At 45.6% G+C, this 21644-nt stretch overlaps 1 protein-coding gene across 2 annotated transcripts in view; it reads right to left on the bottom strand.

The window, feature by feature from the left end:
• The window catches only part of LOC132431925 (very long chain fatty acid elongase 5), a 70311-nt gene that overhangs the window by 13034 nt on the left and 35633 nt on the right, over positions 1–21644 (bottom strand). For both annotated transcript variants that reach the window (XM_060021656.2, XM_060021657.1), the window contains exons 2-3: positions 12392–12457; positions 9062–9249 (exon numbers count right to left, since the gene is read on the bottom strand). In XM_060021656.2, coding sequence (XP_059877639.1) covers positions 9062–9249; positions 12392–12449 — 246 coding nt within the window. In that variant the 5' untranslated portion in view covers positions 12450–12457. The remainder of the gene's footprint in view (positions 1–9061; positions 9250–12391; positions 12458–21644) is intronic.

Here is a 21644-nt window from a genome sequence, read left to right as displayed (position 1 = left end):
TTCCCCCTAAGCAGAAATGGAATGAAAGGTAACGGGAACAGACACTATCCACGCTGAAATTCAACCATCCCAGGACCCGAGGGACTTTGCTAAAATAAGCACCACCACCCAAAGCGTGTGAGGTTGACATCTTCCCAGACTTGACTGCTCCTGTGGCATCTACAAGTGTGTACTTTTTAGAACCGGTACAAGGTCATGCTTTTTATTAAGGAAACAGAGACGAGTACTGATATGGCTGGTCCAAAGTCACACAGCTTCTCAGTGGCACTGCCGGGACCAGCACCTAGGAATCCTGACTCTTGGTCCAAATGCAATGTCTCTAACAGCACTTCCAAGCTCCTCTGACCTTCTTTGTCTGTTTTTGTGTCTTTAGTAAGAACACAATGGAGATACTCTATTCATGAAGAATTCTATGGAAAAGCAGACCTTTCGCTGCATCTTTATCTTCAGCAGATGTTTGGTTTCAAATGAACCATCAGCTACTCCCAAATTAAAAGCACCTCTTTCTCCAAGGTTTAGCTGGCCAATATTGGCAGTGCCATTATGGAACAGGGTCAAGTCAAAGCATGTGGTTTTGAATTTCAAATCTTTCCTGTCCAGAGCAGAAGGGTGCCCATTAAGATAATTTCATACCTGTGGCCTCCCAAAGTGTTTTTTTCCACTGAGGCCCAGGAACCCCTTGGGTTACAGCTGACTGCAATACTCTTGGTTACGTCATAAGGCCAGGCTCTGTACACTAGAGAAGGCTTCAGAACAAAGCACAAAGAAACAGCTTGTCCTCAGCCCAGCCTGACACAGGTATGTCTGGCATTCTTCCCTCAACCCTGGGCCCTGTCCACTTACGCTGGCAGTCCTTTTGTCTCACTATTCAGCCTCCTGAGAGGTGGTTTCTGGTAAATTGCTTCCACATACCCCACAAGAAACACTCATTTTATATTTTATGGGACTGGCTGGGAGAGAAAACCCAAGTTGAGGCTCAGTGTTCTGAGGCAGTGACGCACAATGGCCTGAAGCACAGACTCGAATCCCAGGTCCACCCGGGGCTTTGCCTCTGCAGAAAGGGGACAGTGACAGTGTGATGAACAGTGAGTGAACCCACTACCTGGCATAAGGCAGGCACTGTATATATAAGTCTTTGCTATGACTCTACACAAATGTCTGCTCTTTCTGCCCCAGCGCTTGAAGGCTCGTGACTAGGTCTGCACTGCTGCTGCTCCTACTGTATACAGAAGCCCCACCAGAGCATCCTCTGTGGAATTTAAAGAGAGACCTCCAGGGCTTCCCTGGTGGTGCAGTGGTTGAGAATCCGCCTGCCAATGTAGGGGACGCGGGTTCGTGCCCCGGTCCGGGAAGATCCCACATGCCGCGGAGCGGCTGGGCCTGTGAGCCATGGCCGCTGAGCCTGCACGTCTGGAGCCTGTGCTCCACAACGGGAGAGGCCACAGCAGTGAGAGGCCCGCGTACCGCAAAAACAAAAACAAAAACAAAGAGAGACCTCCAGCTTACCTACTGACTCCTGCTTTACAAACTGAGTCTGCTTTAGTTGAGGATTTGTAGACTGGTTCCTTTTTACACCAGCTGTAAGGCTCAGTTGCCAAGGTCTGTAGGGTCAGTTTAGAGGAGTCAGGCCTGGCTCTGGACCAAAGCCAAAGCTTCCTCTCTACTGGAAGGCATCCCTTCCCTGTCCCCTGGGAGTGTGGCTGAGGGGAAGGCTGTCTGTCAGAAGGCTGAATCCTTCTCTCCATCTTCCCACTGCAGGCATTCCCTCAGGGCAGTGCCAGGTAAATGGACAGGCAGGTAACTGAGGTGCTGCTTCTCCCTGAGAGAAGCTTCTTTCTGAGCAAGGAGTTTCAGTGGTAAGGGAACTGTGAGTGAGAAGTGTTTTAGGCAATAGTTGGGCCTTTCCTATGAGTATTAATCTCACCAGAGTTTCAACCTCTGTTCAATGCGGAAAGGCAGAATAGTACTAAATGTCTTTTTCAGAGTATTTTGGGAAACAAAATCATTTCTAAATAAAATTCAGTAATTACTTGCCAGGTCCTTTAAGTGTTTTTCCAAATCCTATTTTTTTCCACAATAACATATCTATTTTAAGAAAGCCTGAAGGGAAAGAAAAACAAGACCGTTTAGAATATAATGTCTCCAGAACAACTGCTCTGCAGCTCTATCGAGGACCTTCAAAGCCAGAGCCAGGGAGGCAGTGCTGTCGGGGGCCTGGGGAGACGTGCTGACAGCACCGACGCCACAATTACAGAGGGGGCGGAAAGCACAAGCAAAACACCCTTCCCGTCAAATGCTCAACTTCTCTCATCCTCCGCATAAAGCAGCATTGGAAATCTTCAAGAGAAGATTCAAAGAAGAAAACCACTGGCGTCTGGTCCTGGCAACGCAGCAAACCGCGCGAAAGCTGAACCACCTCCCCACCGTTAACACAAGGCAGAAATGCTATATGAAACTCCAAGAAAAACTCCAACACCACTGATGCCTAACTGTAAGGTGAGGCTTCCCCTAAAAAAATAAGTTAGAAAAGAGGAAGTGAGCTTATATTCAAGTTCTTTTAAAAATCTCTTTTATTTGGGGCAGACACGTTTACCTGAGATGACCCCAGCAATACTAGCTTGGGATGCTTACACGGGACACCCTACAAACTGTCCTGTTTTTGTTTTTAAAAAAGGTAAAGAAATTTAACATAGGGTCTTCCCTGGCGGTCCAGTGGTTAAGACTCTGCGCTTCCAATGCAGGGGGCGTGGGTTTGATCTCTGGTCGGGAAACTAAGATCCCACATGCTGTGCAGTGTGGCCAAAAAAAAAAATTTAACATTGATATCATAATTATTCCCAGAAGCATGACCTCACAGATATAGCTGGAAGAAAATTTTTTAAAGGATATTTTCAAATAGCAATACAGCAAATGGTTAAGTTTGAGATCACAGTTGTATCTAACTAGGAAAAAACCCAATGTTTCCATGTTATGAAGTGAAAAAAAGAACAAGCAGTGAATTTTTATGAAGAAATAAATGTATAGTAACTGAAACTAAAAATGGCTGAAAGAGCAGATTAGACACAACTGAAAATACGAGTGAATTAGAGGAATGCAGGAGAGACATAAAGATGCAAAAAACACGAGAGAGAATACGTAGGGGTGAGAATGTCCAACACACGTCTAATAGGAGCTCCAGCCAGAGCTGGTGAAGGAGGAGGAAGCATCGAGGATATGATGCCTGACGACTTTCCCAAATTCAGAAACACAGAAATTCTCAGCTTGGATGCACACAATCCTGAGTGAGATAAATGAAAGTGGACTACTATCTAGGCACACTCTGTTTCATTCTTAAACAATTTTAGAAATATCTGGAAAGAAAAAGACTACCTACAAAATGAACAAAAATGGGAGTGCGGCAGACTTCTCTGATAAATCTGCAAAGTGCTGGGAGAAGATAACTGCTAATTTAGAATTCTACGCCCTGCTAAAATACTATTCAAGCATAAAGTCACATAAATGATGCTCAAACAGAGACTGAGTTTACCCTTCCCAGAAAAGGAACTACTTCAGAAGAAAACTGAACCTCAAAGGAAAGAATGGATTTCACAAATGAACAGTGTGCAAAGAAAATCAGTAAGCACAGACTGTAATGATGACTGTTTAGGACCTCAGAAAGAGGTGGAATGAAACACCTGCCAACAATAACATGGAAGATGGGGGATCAGAGCCCAGATTTTCTACGGTCCTTGTATTGTTCAGGAGTAGAAACAGTAATTCATTTTAGACTTCATTAAGTCAAGGGTGCATGTTAAAAACTTATAGGTAATTACTAAATAATAGAATTACAGTAACTTTTAAATCAGTAAAATGAAAAAAAATGCAACAGAAAGCAGGAAAGGAATAAAAAAAGAGCAAAGAAGACATACAAACACACACATACACACAAAGGTGATAGAAATTATTCCAATTTAACGATTATACTAAATTAAAATGGATTAAAATTTCCCCACTAAAAGACAAGAGAGTGTCAAGATTCAGTCATTAACTCCTAAGTGTATACCTGGCCTAAATAAATAAATAAATAAAATTTGCACACAGGGACATGTCCAATAACATTCAATGCAACATTGTTTCTGTTTGGGGAGGAAGGTTTCTGATCAAGAAAAAAACATACTTTTTAATTCCTTCTTAACTGCAAAAGCTTTTTACCTCAAATGCCAGCATATACATTTATTTCTAGCTAGTAAAGCACATGAGAATTGCTGCTTTGGAGAATAATTATGAAAATAATACAATTTTGTTTCTGTAATACATTAAAAAATGCAAAACAAGAGTGAAGTTTCTGCAAAGGAGAAAGATAGTGTTGGGAAATAATTCTCCAAGGATCTCAATGCAAAATTGTTACATTGGAAATAACTACATGTCCATCCAAAGAAAAATGGATAAAATGGCGTAATAAACTCTAACACTGAAATAATACAGAGAAGTTAGAACTAATGAAATGAAATCCATAAGATTCAACATATATTCTCAAAATATGCTGACTGAAAAAAGCTATTTGATAAAGAGTATAAACTGTACACCATTTATGTAAGTTAAAAAAATTGTCTCAGAATATTCTGTAAGTTGTCACATATACATACGTTTAGTAAAAGTATAAAAACATATCCAGGGGCTTCCCTGGTGGCGCAGTGGTTGAGAGTCCGCCTGCCGATGCAGGGGACGCAGGTTCATGCCCCGGCCAGGAAGATCCCACATGCCGCGGAGCGGCTGGGCCCATGAGCCATGGCCGCTGGGCCTGCGCATCCGGAGCCTGTGCTCCGCATCGGGAGAGGACACAAACAGTGAGAGGCCCACGTACCACAAAAAAAACCAAAAAACACCCCAAACATATCCAGAAAAGAAACGAACTTCAGAAGAGTCAAATCTGTGAAGGGGCTGTGCTTTAGATGCATTTTTGTCATTTCCTCTTTAAACAAAAAATTCAAACCAGTAATGTCAATATTTGTTAGGTACATAGATAAATATATTTCTATGATTTTATTTTCCATATTCTGAAGTAGTTTTGGACTTACAATTTTAAGTAAAAATTGCAAAGGGAAAGAAAAAATAAGTTTTGAATCTATGCCAATTCAGATCACCTATCGAGTTAGTTACCAATCATTCTCTAAAATTACATTTTAAATGTTCTGAATGTTTGAATCATTTCACTGAATTTTCTCACACTACTTCACAACACACAGTTCTAACTGCAATGGAATAAACAATCAAAATAATCTTGTTTGTAATCTGTGATTTATCTTTGTTAAATAAAGTAAAACGTCGTTCTGGCATTTGCTTTTTTATGTCTTAATGCTGAAGCCATGCTAACAAGGGGACGGAAAAGATGTGGAAGGAACATTGTAACTACAGCCAGTGAGGTGCGTGTGAGAGATGCAAGGCTGGAGGCACCGTGGGCACCCCTGGGGGCACCGTGATGGGACAGAAGGCGTCAGGCTCCTCGGGACCACGGGGAGGCAGGAGAGGCTGGGATCACTGCTCTAGAGCCAAGCCCTCTCAAGGTGTCACAGAGCAACTGACCTTGAGAAGGGTCCTCAGAAACGAGACGGGGACTGTCAAACCGAGGCAGGCTTAGGTCTGAAGGAAGTGGAGTTTCTAGGTGGGGCAGAGACCCAAAGAAAGGAAGAACCTGGTCTTGGGGGTCTGAGTGGATGGGGCACTGGGGCAGGCTGCTAAGGAGGGCAGCCAGCAGTTCTCTCCATTCAAGTTCAAGGTTGACGTGCTGTGTGTGCTGACCCTGCTTCCTGCTGCTACTGCTGAGCCCCGCGATCCCTGCACAGGGATGCTCCCCTCCGGACCGTGACAAACCAAGCAACTGGATCCTCCCTGCTTTGCTGACGAGAGGCCAGAGGCCAGGAGCAGGGCGGATATACCAAAAAAGTTCCAGGTCAGGACAGAGCAGCCCCCTGAGTGTCTGACATGTTAACTAAGGAGTTATACTACTGCGTGAGCCAGGGGAAACCTGAGTCCAGCCCAGGTACACCCTGCACAATGAGGGAAAAGTCACAATCTGGCATCTGGTGGGTGGGGATTCTCAATCTTGGGGACAAAGGGAAAGATGTGTGGATAGTCTGAAAACACAGTGGGGCTTCCATTCAGATGAAACATGCCCTGGAGCTGGGAGGTGGGGGGGAGGGAGGGGGCTGGAGGAGTAGGGGTGTGGGTAGAACGGCACACAAGGTGTTTATGTTTGCTATGAGGACACCGTTTTACAAAGCTGAGTGAGTAATGCAAACTAAGTTGTTTCTCTTCTATAACTTGACATTTTATTTTCGAGGCTTTACCACTGACTGTCATCTTAGACAACACCTAATTTAATAAATGAAAAAATGCTTGCCGTGAAGTCCTCTACTCCTAAGCTAAAACATACCACTTTCAAACATACTTCTATTCAGGGATTATGACCTCTTTCCCAGAAATAAACACCAAGTTCATGAGGCAATCAGAAGTAAAGCCATGTCTCTCTTTTTAATTTTCTTTCTACCAAGTGCAGAAGCTATGACCAAGCTCTTTCTATACCTTAAACTCAGTTTCACAGTTACAAGACAGTCATTTGGTTACTTTTCTTCTTCCAGTCATTTTAAAACTTCCTGACTCCTCTCTCATTTCCTTTTTATCTCCCTCTTTCAAGATTTCTCTTATCTCCTTGCAACAGTTAATTTTCTTTATATTAACCTAGAACTTTGCCAAGGCAGCTGAGAATTCATACCACAGGATTAAACAAACAGAAATATCAATGGCTACATATTTAAGATTCTTTACAGACCCAAATATGTAGATAAGCAGGTGGGTAAATAAAGATTAATCGTTGTGACCATGCCAATGGTGTGACCACAGGCAATGGCTCCAACTCTTGGGATGTTTCCCTGAAATGAGGGGCCCAGCTGGGCTCCATGGTCCCCTCAGTTTGTTCTGCTGTAAAATGCCATGACTGCCCCGTGTTTCAGTACTCACTGGACTATAAATGCTAAGGAAAAAAAGAGGAAAAACCAGTAGCTAAAATGAAATTTAAAACTTGACGAAAGATATGTTATAAGGGTATTCCTGAGGGGTTTATGTAAGTACAGGAAAAAAAAAAGTCAGACAAAATCAAAAAGAAATATCATCTAATGTGGGTACTAGGGTTTATTTTCAACTCGGGAATATCTGATCTGGGCCTATTTTTATAAACTTGATTTAATTTAAAGATTATTGCCCCCTTATCCATTACTTCCCTATGTACTCTAAATTGTGGGTTAAGCACGTTATTTTCCTCCTCTATTTCCTGAATCTCTCTATTCAGGGCTTAGATACTGCTCAACATCTTCCAATGTTTTCGCCAAGCTGTCTTGGAGGGAAATCTGTACTTCCTATTACAATGCTTTTAGAACCCCCCACATTCAGCCACATGCACTTGGAAGCGATCTACCCAGCACTCTTCTTCCCCTCTTTACCGGGGAATTACCTGTTTCAGAGGTTAATTATGAAGTTGTAATTATATCTCTAGGGCTTGAGAAACATATAAGACAGATAGATACTTAAGTTCTGTAAGATTTAATAGTCTTAAATACTTTTTCTCTAGAATATTGCTAGGCGTAATAATAAACTCTGTAAGAGCCTTCTTAAGGAAATGGCTCTACCATCTATCAAGTAGGGGAAAGTAAACGGTTCACTCTAAGACCTGACAGCTTGCTGCGGCTTTGTCCCTGGAACACAGAGATGAGCACAGTGCTGGGCCCACTCCTGTGCACTGCCCTTGCCTCCAGGCCCGCAATCTCCACCTCGGAGGCTAATTAAACTGCTTTCGCTCTAGAACAGGCCAGAAAGGAAGCAAAACAGGAGTTGTGAGCATTTCACAGACTGTCAGGCATAAAAGCAATGATAGTAGCATCTACCAGCCTAGTCATAAAACCTTTACCTCGGCTTATGAAGCACATGTGGGGGGGGGACGAGACCCAAACCTCTCCCAGCAGCAGTGCCTCTGACGATCAGACACATGCTTCCCAGCAGCTCCTGCATCACACGCACACCCCCGCACACACACGGGGAGACCCCCGTCACAGCCCGAGGCTGCTGGGGAGTTCACTGCAAGATTCGTATTGATTTCTCCCCTTTTCTTCTCTTTTACTACTCCTTGGAGAAGAAGCCAAAATGAAAGGTTAAAAATCCAAACAGGAGTACTTGCAAGTGTTTGTTTTATGTATGGCTTGAGTCTCAGCCCCAGAGATTTAGCAGTAGTTTTGTGCTATAAACCTGAACAGTGTAGTTCTGTCCCTAAAAATGCATACAAATCGTACTTATCACGGTGGGAGCTTTCCTCCCCTTCTAGCTTTAAAGGCTAAGTGACTATACTGTCAAAATAGGAGGCTTAAGTTTTGATTCCAATGTGCCTTTCACTCTTCCTTAAGCCTTCAAGATCATCAAATTTGGTTTTCAACATCCCTGTTTTATAGAAAAAATAATCTGGCCTGAACTTAGACCATTCCAACCCTAAACGCAGACCTCACTATCTACTCTTCTTAGCTTTGAAAAAAATAACCTCTCAAAGCTCCAAGCTGTCTACAGCGATCAGATCAGGATGGAGAGGGCTGACCGACCACAAACATACCAAACGCAGACTCCGCCCACTTCCTTCCCCAGCTGCCTCCAAACAAGAACCAGGCATTTATTAAATGCTTCATAATAAAATGCTCACAGATCTGTTCTTTGCGTTCTGTTCATTTTCTACTCTGTGTTCTGCTTGCGTAAGAGTATTTCTGAAAATATTAATTTTAATTCTGAGTATAATACAGAACATAAATAACAAAAGAATCCATAGCAAAGCCTTCTACTTTAGATAGATGTGCCCAGAAGCACATTTGTACAAATAACTCTGGCGTTTTGAAACATCGATTTTATAACATCCTCGAAACGCATTACTGTACCTGCCCTCCCTGTTCTCTCCCCCCACGCAGCTGCCTTTCTCCACTTAGGAACACAATTCAGGACGGTGACACGAGTACATTTAAGTGAGAGGAAGCTGTGTTAACCTCTGACCTACCTCACAGAACATATAGAGAGACAGCAGCGTGAGTCCAAGGTTATACAGCACTAAAATCCCCCGACAAGAGAACGGCGGCCTATTCTTCATGTATTTTGGTCCCAGCCACACAATTAGCAAGTATAGGATGGAGCAGAGCAAAGTAGGGATATAACTGTCCAGAAGAAACCATCCTTTTACTCTGGGATCTGGAAAATATTAAAAGAAACAACATTTAGTGATTAACAAAGTAGATACAAAAATAGTAACAATGTTTTTCAAACATTAAAACATTAATTAAAATTTCCCAAGCCAACAAAGCAACTGGAAGAGGAACTGTGAGTCTTCAATATACAGCCTCAAGGTGAGGCTCACACTCATGTTCTGAGTAACGACACGCGTTATTAGTCACAGGTTTTGCTAAATAATTTTTAAAAATCCTTTCCAAAGAATCTTAAAGAAACCAAGGAGAAAGCTCAATTTTCCATTAACTGGATTGTTTAACCAGGCTTGCTGAATTATGCATGGGACAAGGAAACCCTAGACATGGCAGTCTTTGAGTTCCAAAGTCCTCCATCCCAGCCCAGTGTCAGCCAGTCTGCCCAGCATGCGCAGACTCAGAAGACGTGCCACTCAGCCAGCTCAGAGATCGTCGGATTCAACAGGCAGCGTCTGCCACGAGTGCCATGGGCAACAGCAGCGGGGATGATATTTTAAAAAGTGAGGGTGAAGCAGCAATGACCAGGTAAGTGAAGAACGGAAGCTTGAGAGGGAAGACCTATACTGATTCAAGGAAATTACTGGCACAGGAGGGACCTCCCTGGCTCCCCTCCCCTCTCCTAGGCAGGAAGGAGGAGGAAAAGGAAAATGCACTCCAAGTGGCTGCCCGCGGCAACCTGACAGCCCTCCCGTGGCTGGGAACAAACTCCCTGGCAGCCGGATCCCTTGGGTGTTATATGTCCCCTGCAAGACTCAACTCCATCCTCTGGCTGACTCCTAGGAAGCCACCTCTGCAGCACGTCCCCCTCTGCATCCTGCTGCAGTGAGCCCCCAAACCTGTAGCCTGCCCTTCACTCTACATACCCTCCAAGGCCCCCCCACTGTGGAGCTCAGAGGCACATGCTGGTTTCACTTCCGTATCCTCTAAGCAGCAGCAGCTAAGTGGGGACAGTGTCTCAGCCCCTTCTTTGAGCTCCTGGCTGGACCATCTTGTTACTCTCTCCAATGCTCTCTCCCTTGACCTTGTAGGACAAGCACAGGTTAAGTGGAGCATACATGCACTTGGGGAACCACTGTCAGTCTCCTTTCTTGCAGACACCCTAAATTCCCGCAGTGTTTCTTCTCTTGGCTTTAGAGGGAGACGCCCTCCACCCTCTCCCCACTAGTGATGCTAGGGTGGTGGCTGCCAGTTTCTGCCGAACTGTGCTTCTCAGAAGCCCTTCAGGGAAGCGGCCCCCCCCAGTGAACTTAACAAGATGATTCTTAACCCCTTTTGTTCTCAGCTCTGGGCTGGAAGCAGTCAATTCTGAGAAAACAAGTTCCTCCGCAGCAACTAACATCAGACTGTTACAAATGTTGATGTGTACATAATCACAAACATAATAAATGCGTCCACAAAAACCTCCCATTTCCTTTTACTTAACGCTGTTTTGCACCACGCTTTTTAAATTTTATCACAGATCTTCATTCTTCTATAAGACCAAGTATCCAAGTACTTCCTGGGTGGCTGGCCCCAACCCCAGGCGGTAAATCCTTAGGGATCTGGTCAACTGTGGAGACCTAACCCACTCCCTGGGGGCTGGCTCAGAGCATGTGGAGCAACTGTGGCCACTGAACTCTGAGGAGATGACAGTTTGTGAAGAGCTCTGGGGAAGAATTTACTTGTTCTTAAAACTGTGCAAATGATCAGACTTCTCCCTCCTCCTCTGGAGGTGCAGCCTAGAGCTGCAGCAGCCACCTTGCAACCACGAAAGGTGGGAAAACCTATCCTCAGGACAGAGCTGCTGACATACCAAGGATGCAAGGTAGGAAATGACAAGAACGGGGTTCTTGGGTATCATCACGGAGCCCCTGAAGTGACTCAGATCACATCATGTAAGCTAATAATTTTTATTATTGTTCCAGCCATTTAAAATTGGATTTTTGATCCAGCAACACTCAAGGAAGGCATCGTTCCAACACCAGCACAGAGAGATACATCTGGCTTGTTCTTTTCCAGGGGCTGCACACTAATTTGACTTGTCCCCTATGGATGGGCTTCTAGATTATTTCCAGTTTTGACAAGCGATGCTGTTAAGGACCTTCCTTATACATACCTTTGCTGAGTCAAAGGACACGAGCATTTTAATTTCAACAGAAACCACAAGTACCTTCCAGAGAGGTCACCCCAAGTTAGACTCTTTCTCCACACCCTCACTATTATCACAGATGGTATCAGCCTTAATTCATCTCTGCCTTACTAACAGATGAAGTTCCTTTTATTGTTTTCTTTTGTATTTTAAAAACCACAAGTGAAACAGAATCTTTTCATCTGTTTAAAAGCCTCTTGTAGTTTTCCTAAGAATCTTCCTGGGAACTCCCAAAGTTCCTTCTTTACAACTAAGACATTATAGATGACATTAGAAGAAGGTGTAATATGGAGCTGACCTACTTCCTAAAAGGTAATGAAAGATGAAGAGCAAAAGAGCTCAGGTGTATATATCTAGCCATTGACGTGACACAACACCAAAGGACATTAAAAAGCCCTTAGGGGCTTCCCTGGTGGCGCAGTGGTTGAGAGTCCGCCTGCCGATGCAGGGGACGCGGGTTCGTGCCCCGGTCTGGGAAGATCCCACGTGCCGCAGAGCGGCTGGGCCCGTAAGCCATGGCTGCTGAGCCTGCGCATCCGGAGCCTGTGCTCCAAAACGGGAGAGGCCACAACAGTGAGAGGCCCGCGTACCGCAAAAAAAAACAACAAAAAAAAAACGCTTAGAATTGTAAAAGGGGAAGAGTTCTAAACTCCTATTGCAGCAGTGCATTTGGGAAGTCCGTTTCAGCTGAAGACTCACAAGAACTGAGGAAACCATGTCACCAGTAGTGGTGAAATCTGTGGCATTCTCAGGCTGCAAGCTCGACGGCAAAGCTGAGCTCCAGCCAAAGTCAGTAGAGGGTCACAGCACCTGTGTCTCTGCCCCAGCAGCCAGGGGACCTCAGAGGACTCCAAGCCCCTGGTATCCAGGACAAAGCGTTAGTCTAATCACTGGAAAATGCTCATGTTTTCTAGAATGTCTTCGTGCAATATTTACATGTGCCTGTAACAAGGAGCGGGGGGGGGGGGGGAGGAGGGGGGAGCAAAACCCAAAACCACCTTACCTCGGGGGCCGAGCAATGCCTGGAAATAGGTACTAAGTGATGCATCAAAGTGTTCCATTTTAAAACCTATTAAGAAAAGAGACATTGATTAAATCTCTACTCAAAATGCTTTTTGTATTTTTTCATAAAACAACAAGAACAAATTCTTTTCAGGGAACATGCTCTGGACAAGGTTAAGTTCCTCATGTTCAAACAATTTCTTTTTAAACTCACAAAAGAAACTTATGGGCTAAGTTCTAATTTGAAAATCAAAAGAAAAGACACAATCCCGTGAATTCACTTTATAAATGAAGCACCAGTTTTCTGTGCTTCTTTTCTCAGCTCTGTAAAAACTCTCTCTGTGAAGCTGAAATCTCAGTGGGGAGAAGGATGGAACTGGATAGAAAGGAGGCAGACAGGGAAGAGCCCTTCGGGGCAAATAGGACCGCCACAGGGAGAAGACAGTTCCTCTGCTGGGTACTTTTATTACTTACTGTCTTAACGTACTCACGTCCATAGTAAAAAAAATTCAAACATTTAAAATGAAAAGCGGAGGTAAGAAAAATCTCATCACTTTGCTCCAACACAATCCCTCCACCCCACTGTTAGAAGAAGCCTACTGGTACCATTTCTTGGGTATACTTCCAGAGATTTCTCTCTTTTGAGCACAAAAGAAGTCATGCTAAATGGGAGTTTTTACAATTGTTCGTCACAACCCATTAATAGATGATCAAGTCAACTTCGCATTAGAAATAATAAACTGATCATAATAATCACAGTGCTTTGCCCTTAGTGAGAACGAATACTGTCACGAATCTTCAGTGTTACTGTACCACACTTATGAGTGCGATGTACTCAGCTGCGATGTGAAATATATTCTTACCGTGGTAACTGCAAAAAAAAAAAGGCTTGGAAAAATATTGCTGATTGTTTTCACTGACATCTTGGAGATGATCTCCTATCACTGGTTACAGACCTACCTCCATCTTTAAGACTTTAAAACTCCCTATTTTCCCCCCATTTAAGATTTACATTTACAGGGTAGCGAAGCATCTTTTCATCTGTGTATTGACTAGATTTTCTATACTAAAGTTCGGAGGCATATGTTTAACTGCCTTGGTCATTACTCTCATAGAAATAACCACAAATATTTTTGCTTCCAAGGGCAAAGGCAAAATTGGTTTCATCAACTAGGCAGTTAATCATTTGCCATCGATGACACCTTGAAAGCAGCAGCGACCAGGGTTCCGTTCCAGCATCTGTCCTGCCCTGGGGAGAGACTTGCAGGGCGCGGACTCCCTCAGCCAAGAAGCCACCAGCTCCCACACACCAAGTGCCAGCAATTAGATACGCCACCTTTGTCATTCAACAGTTACACAACTAGGTAGAAAAGCGTGACAGGCTGGCAGGTGATTAAGAGGCTCCACCTTGGGCTCCTTATCAGACAATTTGGGTTTGAAACCCATTTTTTCCACCTAATAGTAATATGGCCTTGGACAACTTATTTAGCCTCCTACCTGTAACATGTGGGAAATAATAATTGCCCCTCAGGCTGTTAAGAAGAGCAAATGATCTAATACACCAATACGCCTAAGGTCCTTAGAGCAGTGCATGGCGCGCAGAAAGCCCTCCCATAAAGGTTTCCTGCTGTGTGTCTGCCGCAGGGTCCACTCCACAGTGGATACCGCCAGCGTCCGTGTGCCCTGCCCACTAAACTCCCACCAGTGAGCCCACAACGTCCAATGCAAGTCCTAACACCCCCAGGGGGCAGCAATGGAAGGTGGGACAGTTGACAACATCTCAGGAGAGAGGCACCTGTCAGCGTGAAGCATTATCTGAGCATGAAAGATGAGGCTGAAATGAACGTACTAAACCTACTGTGTACAAAGGATTGTTGAATAGGGAAAAACACAAAGAGTTCGCCTGGAGGCCTAGAACAGACTAGATTTTCACGATGGGGGAGAAGGCACGTGCTGAACACCAAAACCAACCGAGTTTGCCAACAAGCAGATGTTGGAAATGATGCACATACGCATTAACAACAAGCTGTAAAAGTCCTAGCAAGTAACAGCATTCTGGGATCCAACGTCGGGAACACACCTGACGAAAACAGTAAGAACACCCTTCTCATTTTTATCTAAGAGCCCTTTCACGAGAGCCTGCAACCAGTTTTGGTTTCTATGTAGGGAGGATGTAGAAAAGCTGGAAACAGAAGTAAAGGAATGCTCAAAAATGACAGGAAACAGACCTGTGGGGTGGAGGTGGGGGGAGAACATTCGTGGACTTAGGGAAAAAATGAGGCCCAGGAATGGGTATAAATGACCCATCGTTACAAAGATGACAACGCTGACATCATGGCAACAGAAAAGCAGCCTGGCTAAACACAAGGTAAAATTTCAGTCCAATCGCACTGAACCCAGCAGCAGGCCCCCAGACGAGACTGGGGATCTAGTATGTGGTGATACTGAAGACTTCTGTTACAGGCCATCTGTCCTGAACGATCCGAATCTGAACCCGTCCTGAGCCCTGCAGGAGGTGGCAGCACAGGGGCTCATTCTGAGACGGAACATCTCCACACGCTTCTGTCAGGAAGGGCCCAGCTGTTCTTAGACCACATTTCTTCTCAGCTTGAGAATTCTCTCAGGCTTGCAGAACTTTTCACCATCCAACTTAGGAACACGTGAAAAAGCTAGCCGAACAATCACAACAGTAGTAATTTTCAGAGAGAGTTGCTCATAATTCCTGAAACGTCTATGTTGAAAAGGGGGAACATGAGGCCCTAACCAGCAGAGTCCCTGGCCGGGGAATCGGAGGCCTGGTTGTGGGCTGGACGCGGCCACGTTCATGGCTTTCCCCATCCTCTCCCCGGGCCACGCCCACGACTGGACACGTCCCGTGACCTGCTCAGAAGGGGCTATTTTTACACTGGGAGGCTTCTCCAGCAAAGGTTTGCTTTCATCATCTCAGCACAGTTCTGAGTTCCTGTCCAGCTGGCCACACGTCCAGATCCCTTAATACCATGGATTCATTTCTCATTCATACCACACGCTTACCAAGCACCTGCCCCGTGCCAGGAGCAGAGGCAGGACGGCCCTGACGGGTGCAGCAGGGAACAAAATTCCAGGCTGGGCAGGAACACACACGTAAAATATGGTACGTTAAGTAACTGTCAGCAAGAAAAAATAAAGCAGGGTAAAGGGGATGGGATCACGGAGCGAAAATTTACTTTGGAAAATGCAGTCGCCACTAGAAGGTGACCACAGAGCGGAGAGAAAGGGCACTCCAGTTTGAGGGCCAGATGGGGGCAGTGGCCTGGGGCCATCTCCCCTCTGTCCTCCCCTCCCCGCCCACTGGGGTTCACAGAAATCAACCCCACGGCGCGGGGAGCTCGTGGCCACCGGCTGGCAGGGGAGGCGGCTCCTTAGCTGCACTCACACCGGTCCCCGCGTCCCCTTCGCAGCTCCCCGTCCCCTTCGCAGCTCCCTGGCTGGCCCGCCTGGCAGGAACAGGACAAAAGGTCCCAGCAAGTGAACTCCTCCCGCCAGGCCGGCCCGCCCTGCTGGGCGAACCGCGCACTTGCTGAGCAGCCTGTGGGCTGAGCTGTACTCTTTTGTACTTTTCTAAAGGAACGGGAGAGGCACGGGGCCCTGCAAAGCCCTTGACACTCTGCCTGGCGATCTGTGATCACGGGAATGGCATGACCCACTTTGCACAAGGTGTCCAACTGCACGGCCAGGTCTGTGGCCTGCCTGACTGTGGCAGATCCCCATCTTCCAAGCTGCACGTGGGCTGGGAACGTCACTTCTTAACAACCAGGCAACCTACTGGCAGCTTGGGCGAGCTGGGCCACTCAGGCACACAGCTGCTCTGGACAATTGTACTAGCAGGGACCAAGCCCATGTGCTGGGCCCATGCAAGAGGAGCTCTGGTCCTGAGTGCAGCCAAAGAATAAGCCATTCTTTGATGTGACTGGTTCCCCACACTCAGACAGGAAAAAGGGAGAGTCAGCACCTCCCAGGGGCCAGATCACGCTGACACCTAGCCAAGCACTGCCTCCCCACCCTCTTTAACCAGGAGTCTCTGGCACTCGCTCAACCTACGGGGCCTCCCAGAATGACAGGTCACGACAGGGAGTAATCAGATACATTAAGGAAAATTCCAACCACAACAGCATCCAAAAGCTCTTCACGAGTTCAAGGGCCACACACAGAAAATGACAACAATGAAAACAGGATAAGGGTAGAGAACACGGGCAGGTAAATTAGAATAGATTTTAAAGAACTCCTCTGTACGCACATTTCCCAAAAGACACTCTTAGTTGAAAGCCACTTCCCACTATCAAATTCTGGAGTGTTTCTGGTAACCATGCAGCTGTATTACAATTGCGCCTCACCGTAAGTATCTCAATAGAAGAAATGATTAACTAGGGCCAGTAATTACCCTGTATTAAAAGAGGATGAGACAGCATTCAGTACACCTTCATCTAAATCAAGGATTAGTTCTGTGACGCGGCAAGTTCCTGGCACGTGTACTATGTATTTTAGGGTTGAGGTGAGCCTCAGGCCTAAATTCAAGAGAAACGTTGAAACTACCACAGCTCAGAATACACAAACCTGGAAATACTGATGAAAACAGGGCACAAAAGGGCAAAACCCGAATCCCCCAGAGAGCCGGGCTCCTGTGGAAGACCCATCTGTCCATGAGCTGGCTCTCCCCAGGAGCAGGCCCAGGTGAGTCATCTGCGTGAGGCCCAACGAGCATTCGTTTTCACTGTGATCTAGTATCACACAGAATTTGCTGGAGGCTCGAAACAAGACACAACAAGCTCTGTGGCAAACCAGTGCCCCCCCTCTCCACGTGGCCCCCAAGAGAGACAACAAACTGTGAGCAAACGGGGTGGTGGGGTGACCACAGGGAAGGTCGCTGGGGTTAAGGAGAGCTGCTCCCACCGCGATTCTCAAGATGAAGTTATTGGTCTTGGTAAGAACGCAAATGCTGAGCCTCTTGGCCATTTATACCTGGAGCAGAAGAAAGTGAGAAAGCTACTGAGCACGTGAAAAGTACTGAGATCTTAAGGCAAATTTGTTTTAAAGGATAGTAAGATTTAAAAAAATTATAAAGGAAGTTAATTACCTAAAGGAAGTTAATTACCTAAACCCACAACCAGGCTGTTTGCTGACTCTCAAGCTTAGCAGTGACGATTGATTTTCAGGGTCAAGCCCTGGTTTTTCTTGCTGCCAAGGCAATGGTGGCAGGGAGAAGTCAGCTTGCTTTGAAAGCCCCCTTTCCTGTGAAATCAGTCAAGTCACATTGCTTTTGGTTTAAAGATGTGTTTACTGCAGACATTTAACTACTGTTAGCTTCCTCATCGTGTCCTGTTTTATTTATTTATTCACTTAGAATTGTCACAGTTCATCTAAAAATGAGTCAGCTAAACTGAGCTTCCAGCTCCAAGGGGTCAGGAGGAAATCTCCCTCCACTTTCTATTCTCCAACCCATTCATCCCCTTAACAGTCAACTCCTGTTAAGCAGGCATGGGAACATTCCAAGTTGCTGCCAATAACACAAAACATTAAATGGTGCTTGAATTTGGTAGTCACAACACTGTTTCTTGAATTTAAAAAGGTTTTTCTTGGTTGGAGAAAATCAGCTTGGGAATAAGAGGAGGAAAATGACCACATCTGCTCAGAAATGTTAAAATATACAACTGTCATAGAGACCCTAAGGAGAAAAACATCTAAGCACTAACAAGCTTCCAGATACGAAAGCAAGTTGACAAGAGAATCCCTTTAGAGTGCTGGCACTTAAAAAGAAGATAACTCCGGGGCTTCCCTGGTGGCGCAGTGGTTGAGAGTCCGTCTGCCAATGCAGGGGACGCGGGTTCGTGCCCCGGTCCGGGAAGATCCCACATGCCGTGGAGCGGCTGGGCCCGTGAGCCATGGCCGCTGGGCCTGCGCGTCCGGAGCCTGTCCTCCGCAACGGGAGAGGCCACCGCAGTGAGGGGCCCACGTACCGCAAAAAAAAAAGATAACTCCAGATTAAATCTTGGCTCGGGAGAAATTATCTGCCACATCAACAGATAATTGATGTGGTCCCCTCATTCCAACAATCCAGGAATCTGTGCCTACTCTCATTCCCCCATAAGCTTCTCATACTTTCTTACCCTCATTCTAAGGGCACATCCAACTCGCGTTAATACTCTGATGGAGTCATTCTCTCCCACTGTACAGCAAGCACGTGAGAAAGGACACAGCTCTGGCTGGGCTTCAGGCCAGTCACTGCAAAGCTGGGGCACCGCCAGGCACCACCAAGTCCTGCTATAGGTCAGCACTGCGGTTAAAGGCTGAGCCCCTCGTTCTGGTGTAATGGACAACTGGGGCGTTGGGGGGGGGCGGGGACTGTAAATGCTGCCACACTCAAGTTTTCCTTTATCCAAAAGTTAGATGAGACAGGTTGAAAGGGAAGCCCACGTCACCTCCAACTCCTTGGTTGCCACCAGTTAACTGAAAAGCACTATTCTAACCATTGCCGAAGGACATTCTATTCTTCTAAAGCGGTGGAGGGTCACACCCACTCTGTTCTTAAAAGAATCATCTGTGGTCCTTCCTCCCTGTTCATTCTGTCTTCAACCTTTTCTCCAAGTCCCAGGTTAGGTGTCAAGTGACTCCCCCTTGGCCTCTAGTAGCTTCTAGGGGAATTCTTATTCAGAGCTAAGGAACAGAACATATCATCGAAGTTCTTCCCCAGTAAAGACCCCACACACCAACCCACAAGCATCTGGAGAGGGGTTCACTGTAGAAAATTACTCTCGGACGACTCAATTCTCATTGGAAATCAGAAGAATAAAACCAGTGGCTTCGGTTGAAGCACACTGTCATGTGGAAGAAGACGAAGCGAATATAAACACAGAAAGCCCCTTGCCGGTGGATGAAGGCCAGACTGCTGTGGACGGATGGAGAGCTCTGCTCCCACAAAGAGCTTTGCTGACAGTAACTCATCAATCCACACGAGGCGGTGAGACGAGGTGAAAGATCCGAGTGCCGGGATCAGGTCTTCCCATGACTGGTTTTATTTCTGTGCTCCTGGTGATGCTGAGAGTGGCTGCCCTTCATGCTACCAGTCGTCGGAAAGGCAGCTGAATATTTAACAAGCGCCTACTATGTGCCTAGCAGTATACAGTACTGCTCGTTAGGAAAACGACTGACAGAGACAGACATCACTCTGCCCTCCTGAAACACAGTGGTTGGCAGTGTGCAAAGACCCTGTGGCGAGCACTGGGCAGGAGCCCGACAGCCAGGGTTCCAGCCCCTGCTCCACCACTTACTAGCTGTGTGACCTTGGGCCAGCTACTTAATTTCCTCACCTGTAAAAGAAGGGCCATTGACAGTGCCTTCTCTATGGGATTAAATGAGTCAATAATATATGTAAAATATTTACAATCATGCGTGCACACAATAGATGCAAACATATCTGTGTTATCATCATCATTACAAAGACCTCTGGCACTGACCAATTTCACATTCAATGTTCATGAGAGTTTTTGCTAAGCCATAGACTGGGGTCCCCTGCAAAGTCCATGGGCAAGGAAACCTGCCCACATCCACACCTCACAGCTCTGGCATTCTCTACTTTGGATGGGATGACATAATATGTGCAAATCCAGGAGACTTTTAAGTCTCTAGATAAATTCTCTGGAATGTTAAGGGGACACTGGTCACTGACTTCTGAGTGGAAGAGAAGATCAGTGTTCATACCATCAGCACAGAGCAGAAGTCAGTCTGCACCTGACATGCCTTTTGTACTCCTAGCAACTAGCACATGGTAGATGCCCAATGAGTTCATTCATTTACTACAGCTGCAGAGGGGGCTGAGATGCCAAAGGTCACAGACTTTGGGTGGAGCCGAAGTTTGAAGCCAAGTCTCCCACCCCACAGCCTACCTCTCCTAAAATACCCAGTATGGCCTTTCAAGGGGCATGTTCATAAGATCACTGTAAAGAGGATGGTGACAATATGTATGAGTGGTTTTGAGTTCACACAGCTTTATCCATGAGAATAAATGCAGAATTAATTTTAAATAACACTATCAAGTTAAAAAACAAAAACAAAACCAGTTGTATTCACAGTGGGATATTACTCAGCCATAAAAAAAGAATGAAATATTGCCATTTGCAGCGACATGGACGGATCCAGAGATTACCATACTAAGTGAAGTAAGCCCGACAGAGAAAGACAAATATCAGATATCACTTATAGGTGGAATCTAAAACATAACAGCAATTAATTTATATACAAAACAGAAACAGACTCACGCAGAAAACAAACTTATGGTCACCAGAGGGGAAAGGGGGGCGGAGGAGGGATAAATTAGTACTACGGGGTTAACGGATTAACGGATACAAATTACTATATGTAAAATAGATACGCAACAAGGATTTACTATACAGCACAGGAAACAATACTCAGTATCTTATAATAACCTGTAATGGCAAATAATCTGAAAATATATAACTGAATCACTTTGCTGTATACGTGAAACTAATACAATATTGTAAATCAACTATACTTCAATTAAAATTTTAAAAGATCAGTTGTAGGGACTTCCCTGGTGGCACAGTGGTTAAGAATCCACCTGCCAATGCAGGGGACATGGGTTCGATCCCTGGCCCGGGAAGATCCCACATGCCGCAGAGCAACTGAGCCCGCGTGCCCTATAGCCCACGCGCTGCCAACTACTGAAGCATGCTTACTTGAGGGCCTGAGTGCCACAACTACTGAGCCCGTGTGCTGCACCTAGTGAAGCCCACGTGCCTAGAGCACACGCTCTGCAACAAGGGAAGCCACCGCGATGAGAAGCCCGCGCACCACAATGAAGAGTAGCCCCCACTTGCTGCAACTAGAGAAAGCCTGCGCAGCAACGAAGACCCAATGCAGCCAAAAACAAACAAAATGAAAAAACACAAAAACCAAAAACAATCAGTTGTATTCACTCATGATGCTTGGTAAGAGAGACCTTACGAATCTCCATATTAAGACCTATTTGGGAAGTCAGTGGGAAAAGGGTGGCAATCCTCCTTGGCCTCATTTTCATACGCCCATCATCACTTCCACCATCTCCATCAGTGATAAAATTATAGGCTTCTGTTTAAAGTGCTGTGATTGTCAGTTATACTGTAATTATCTGCTCATTTGTTCATAAGCCCCATTAAGCTCCAAGCCTTCAAGGGCAGCACCTCTGATGTTCCCATCTGTGCCTTCAGAGCCTGGATCTGTGC

Source organism: Delphinus delphis, chromosome 10 (assembly GCF_949987515.2).
Source record: "Delphinus delphis chromosome 10, mDelDel1.2, whole genome shotgun sequence".
Lineage (NCBI taxonomy): Eukaryota > Metazoa > Chordata > Mammalia > Artiodactyla > Delphinidae > Delphinus > Delphinus delphis.
The sequence above is the reverse complement of the archived record's forward strand: the minus strand, read 5'-3'. Positions and strand labels throughout refer to the sequence as shown.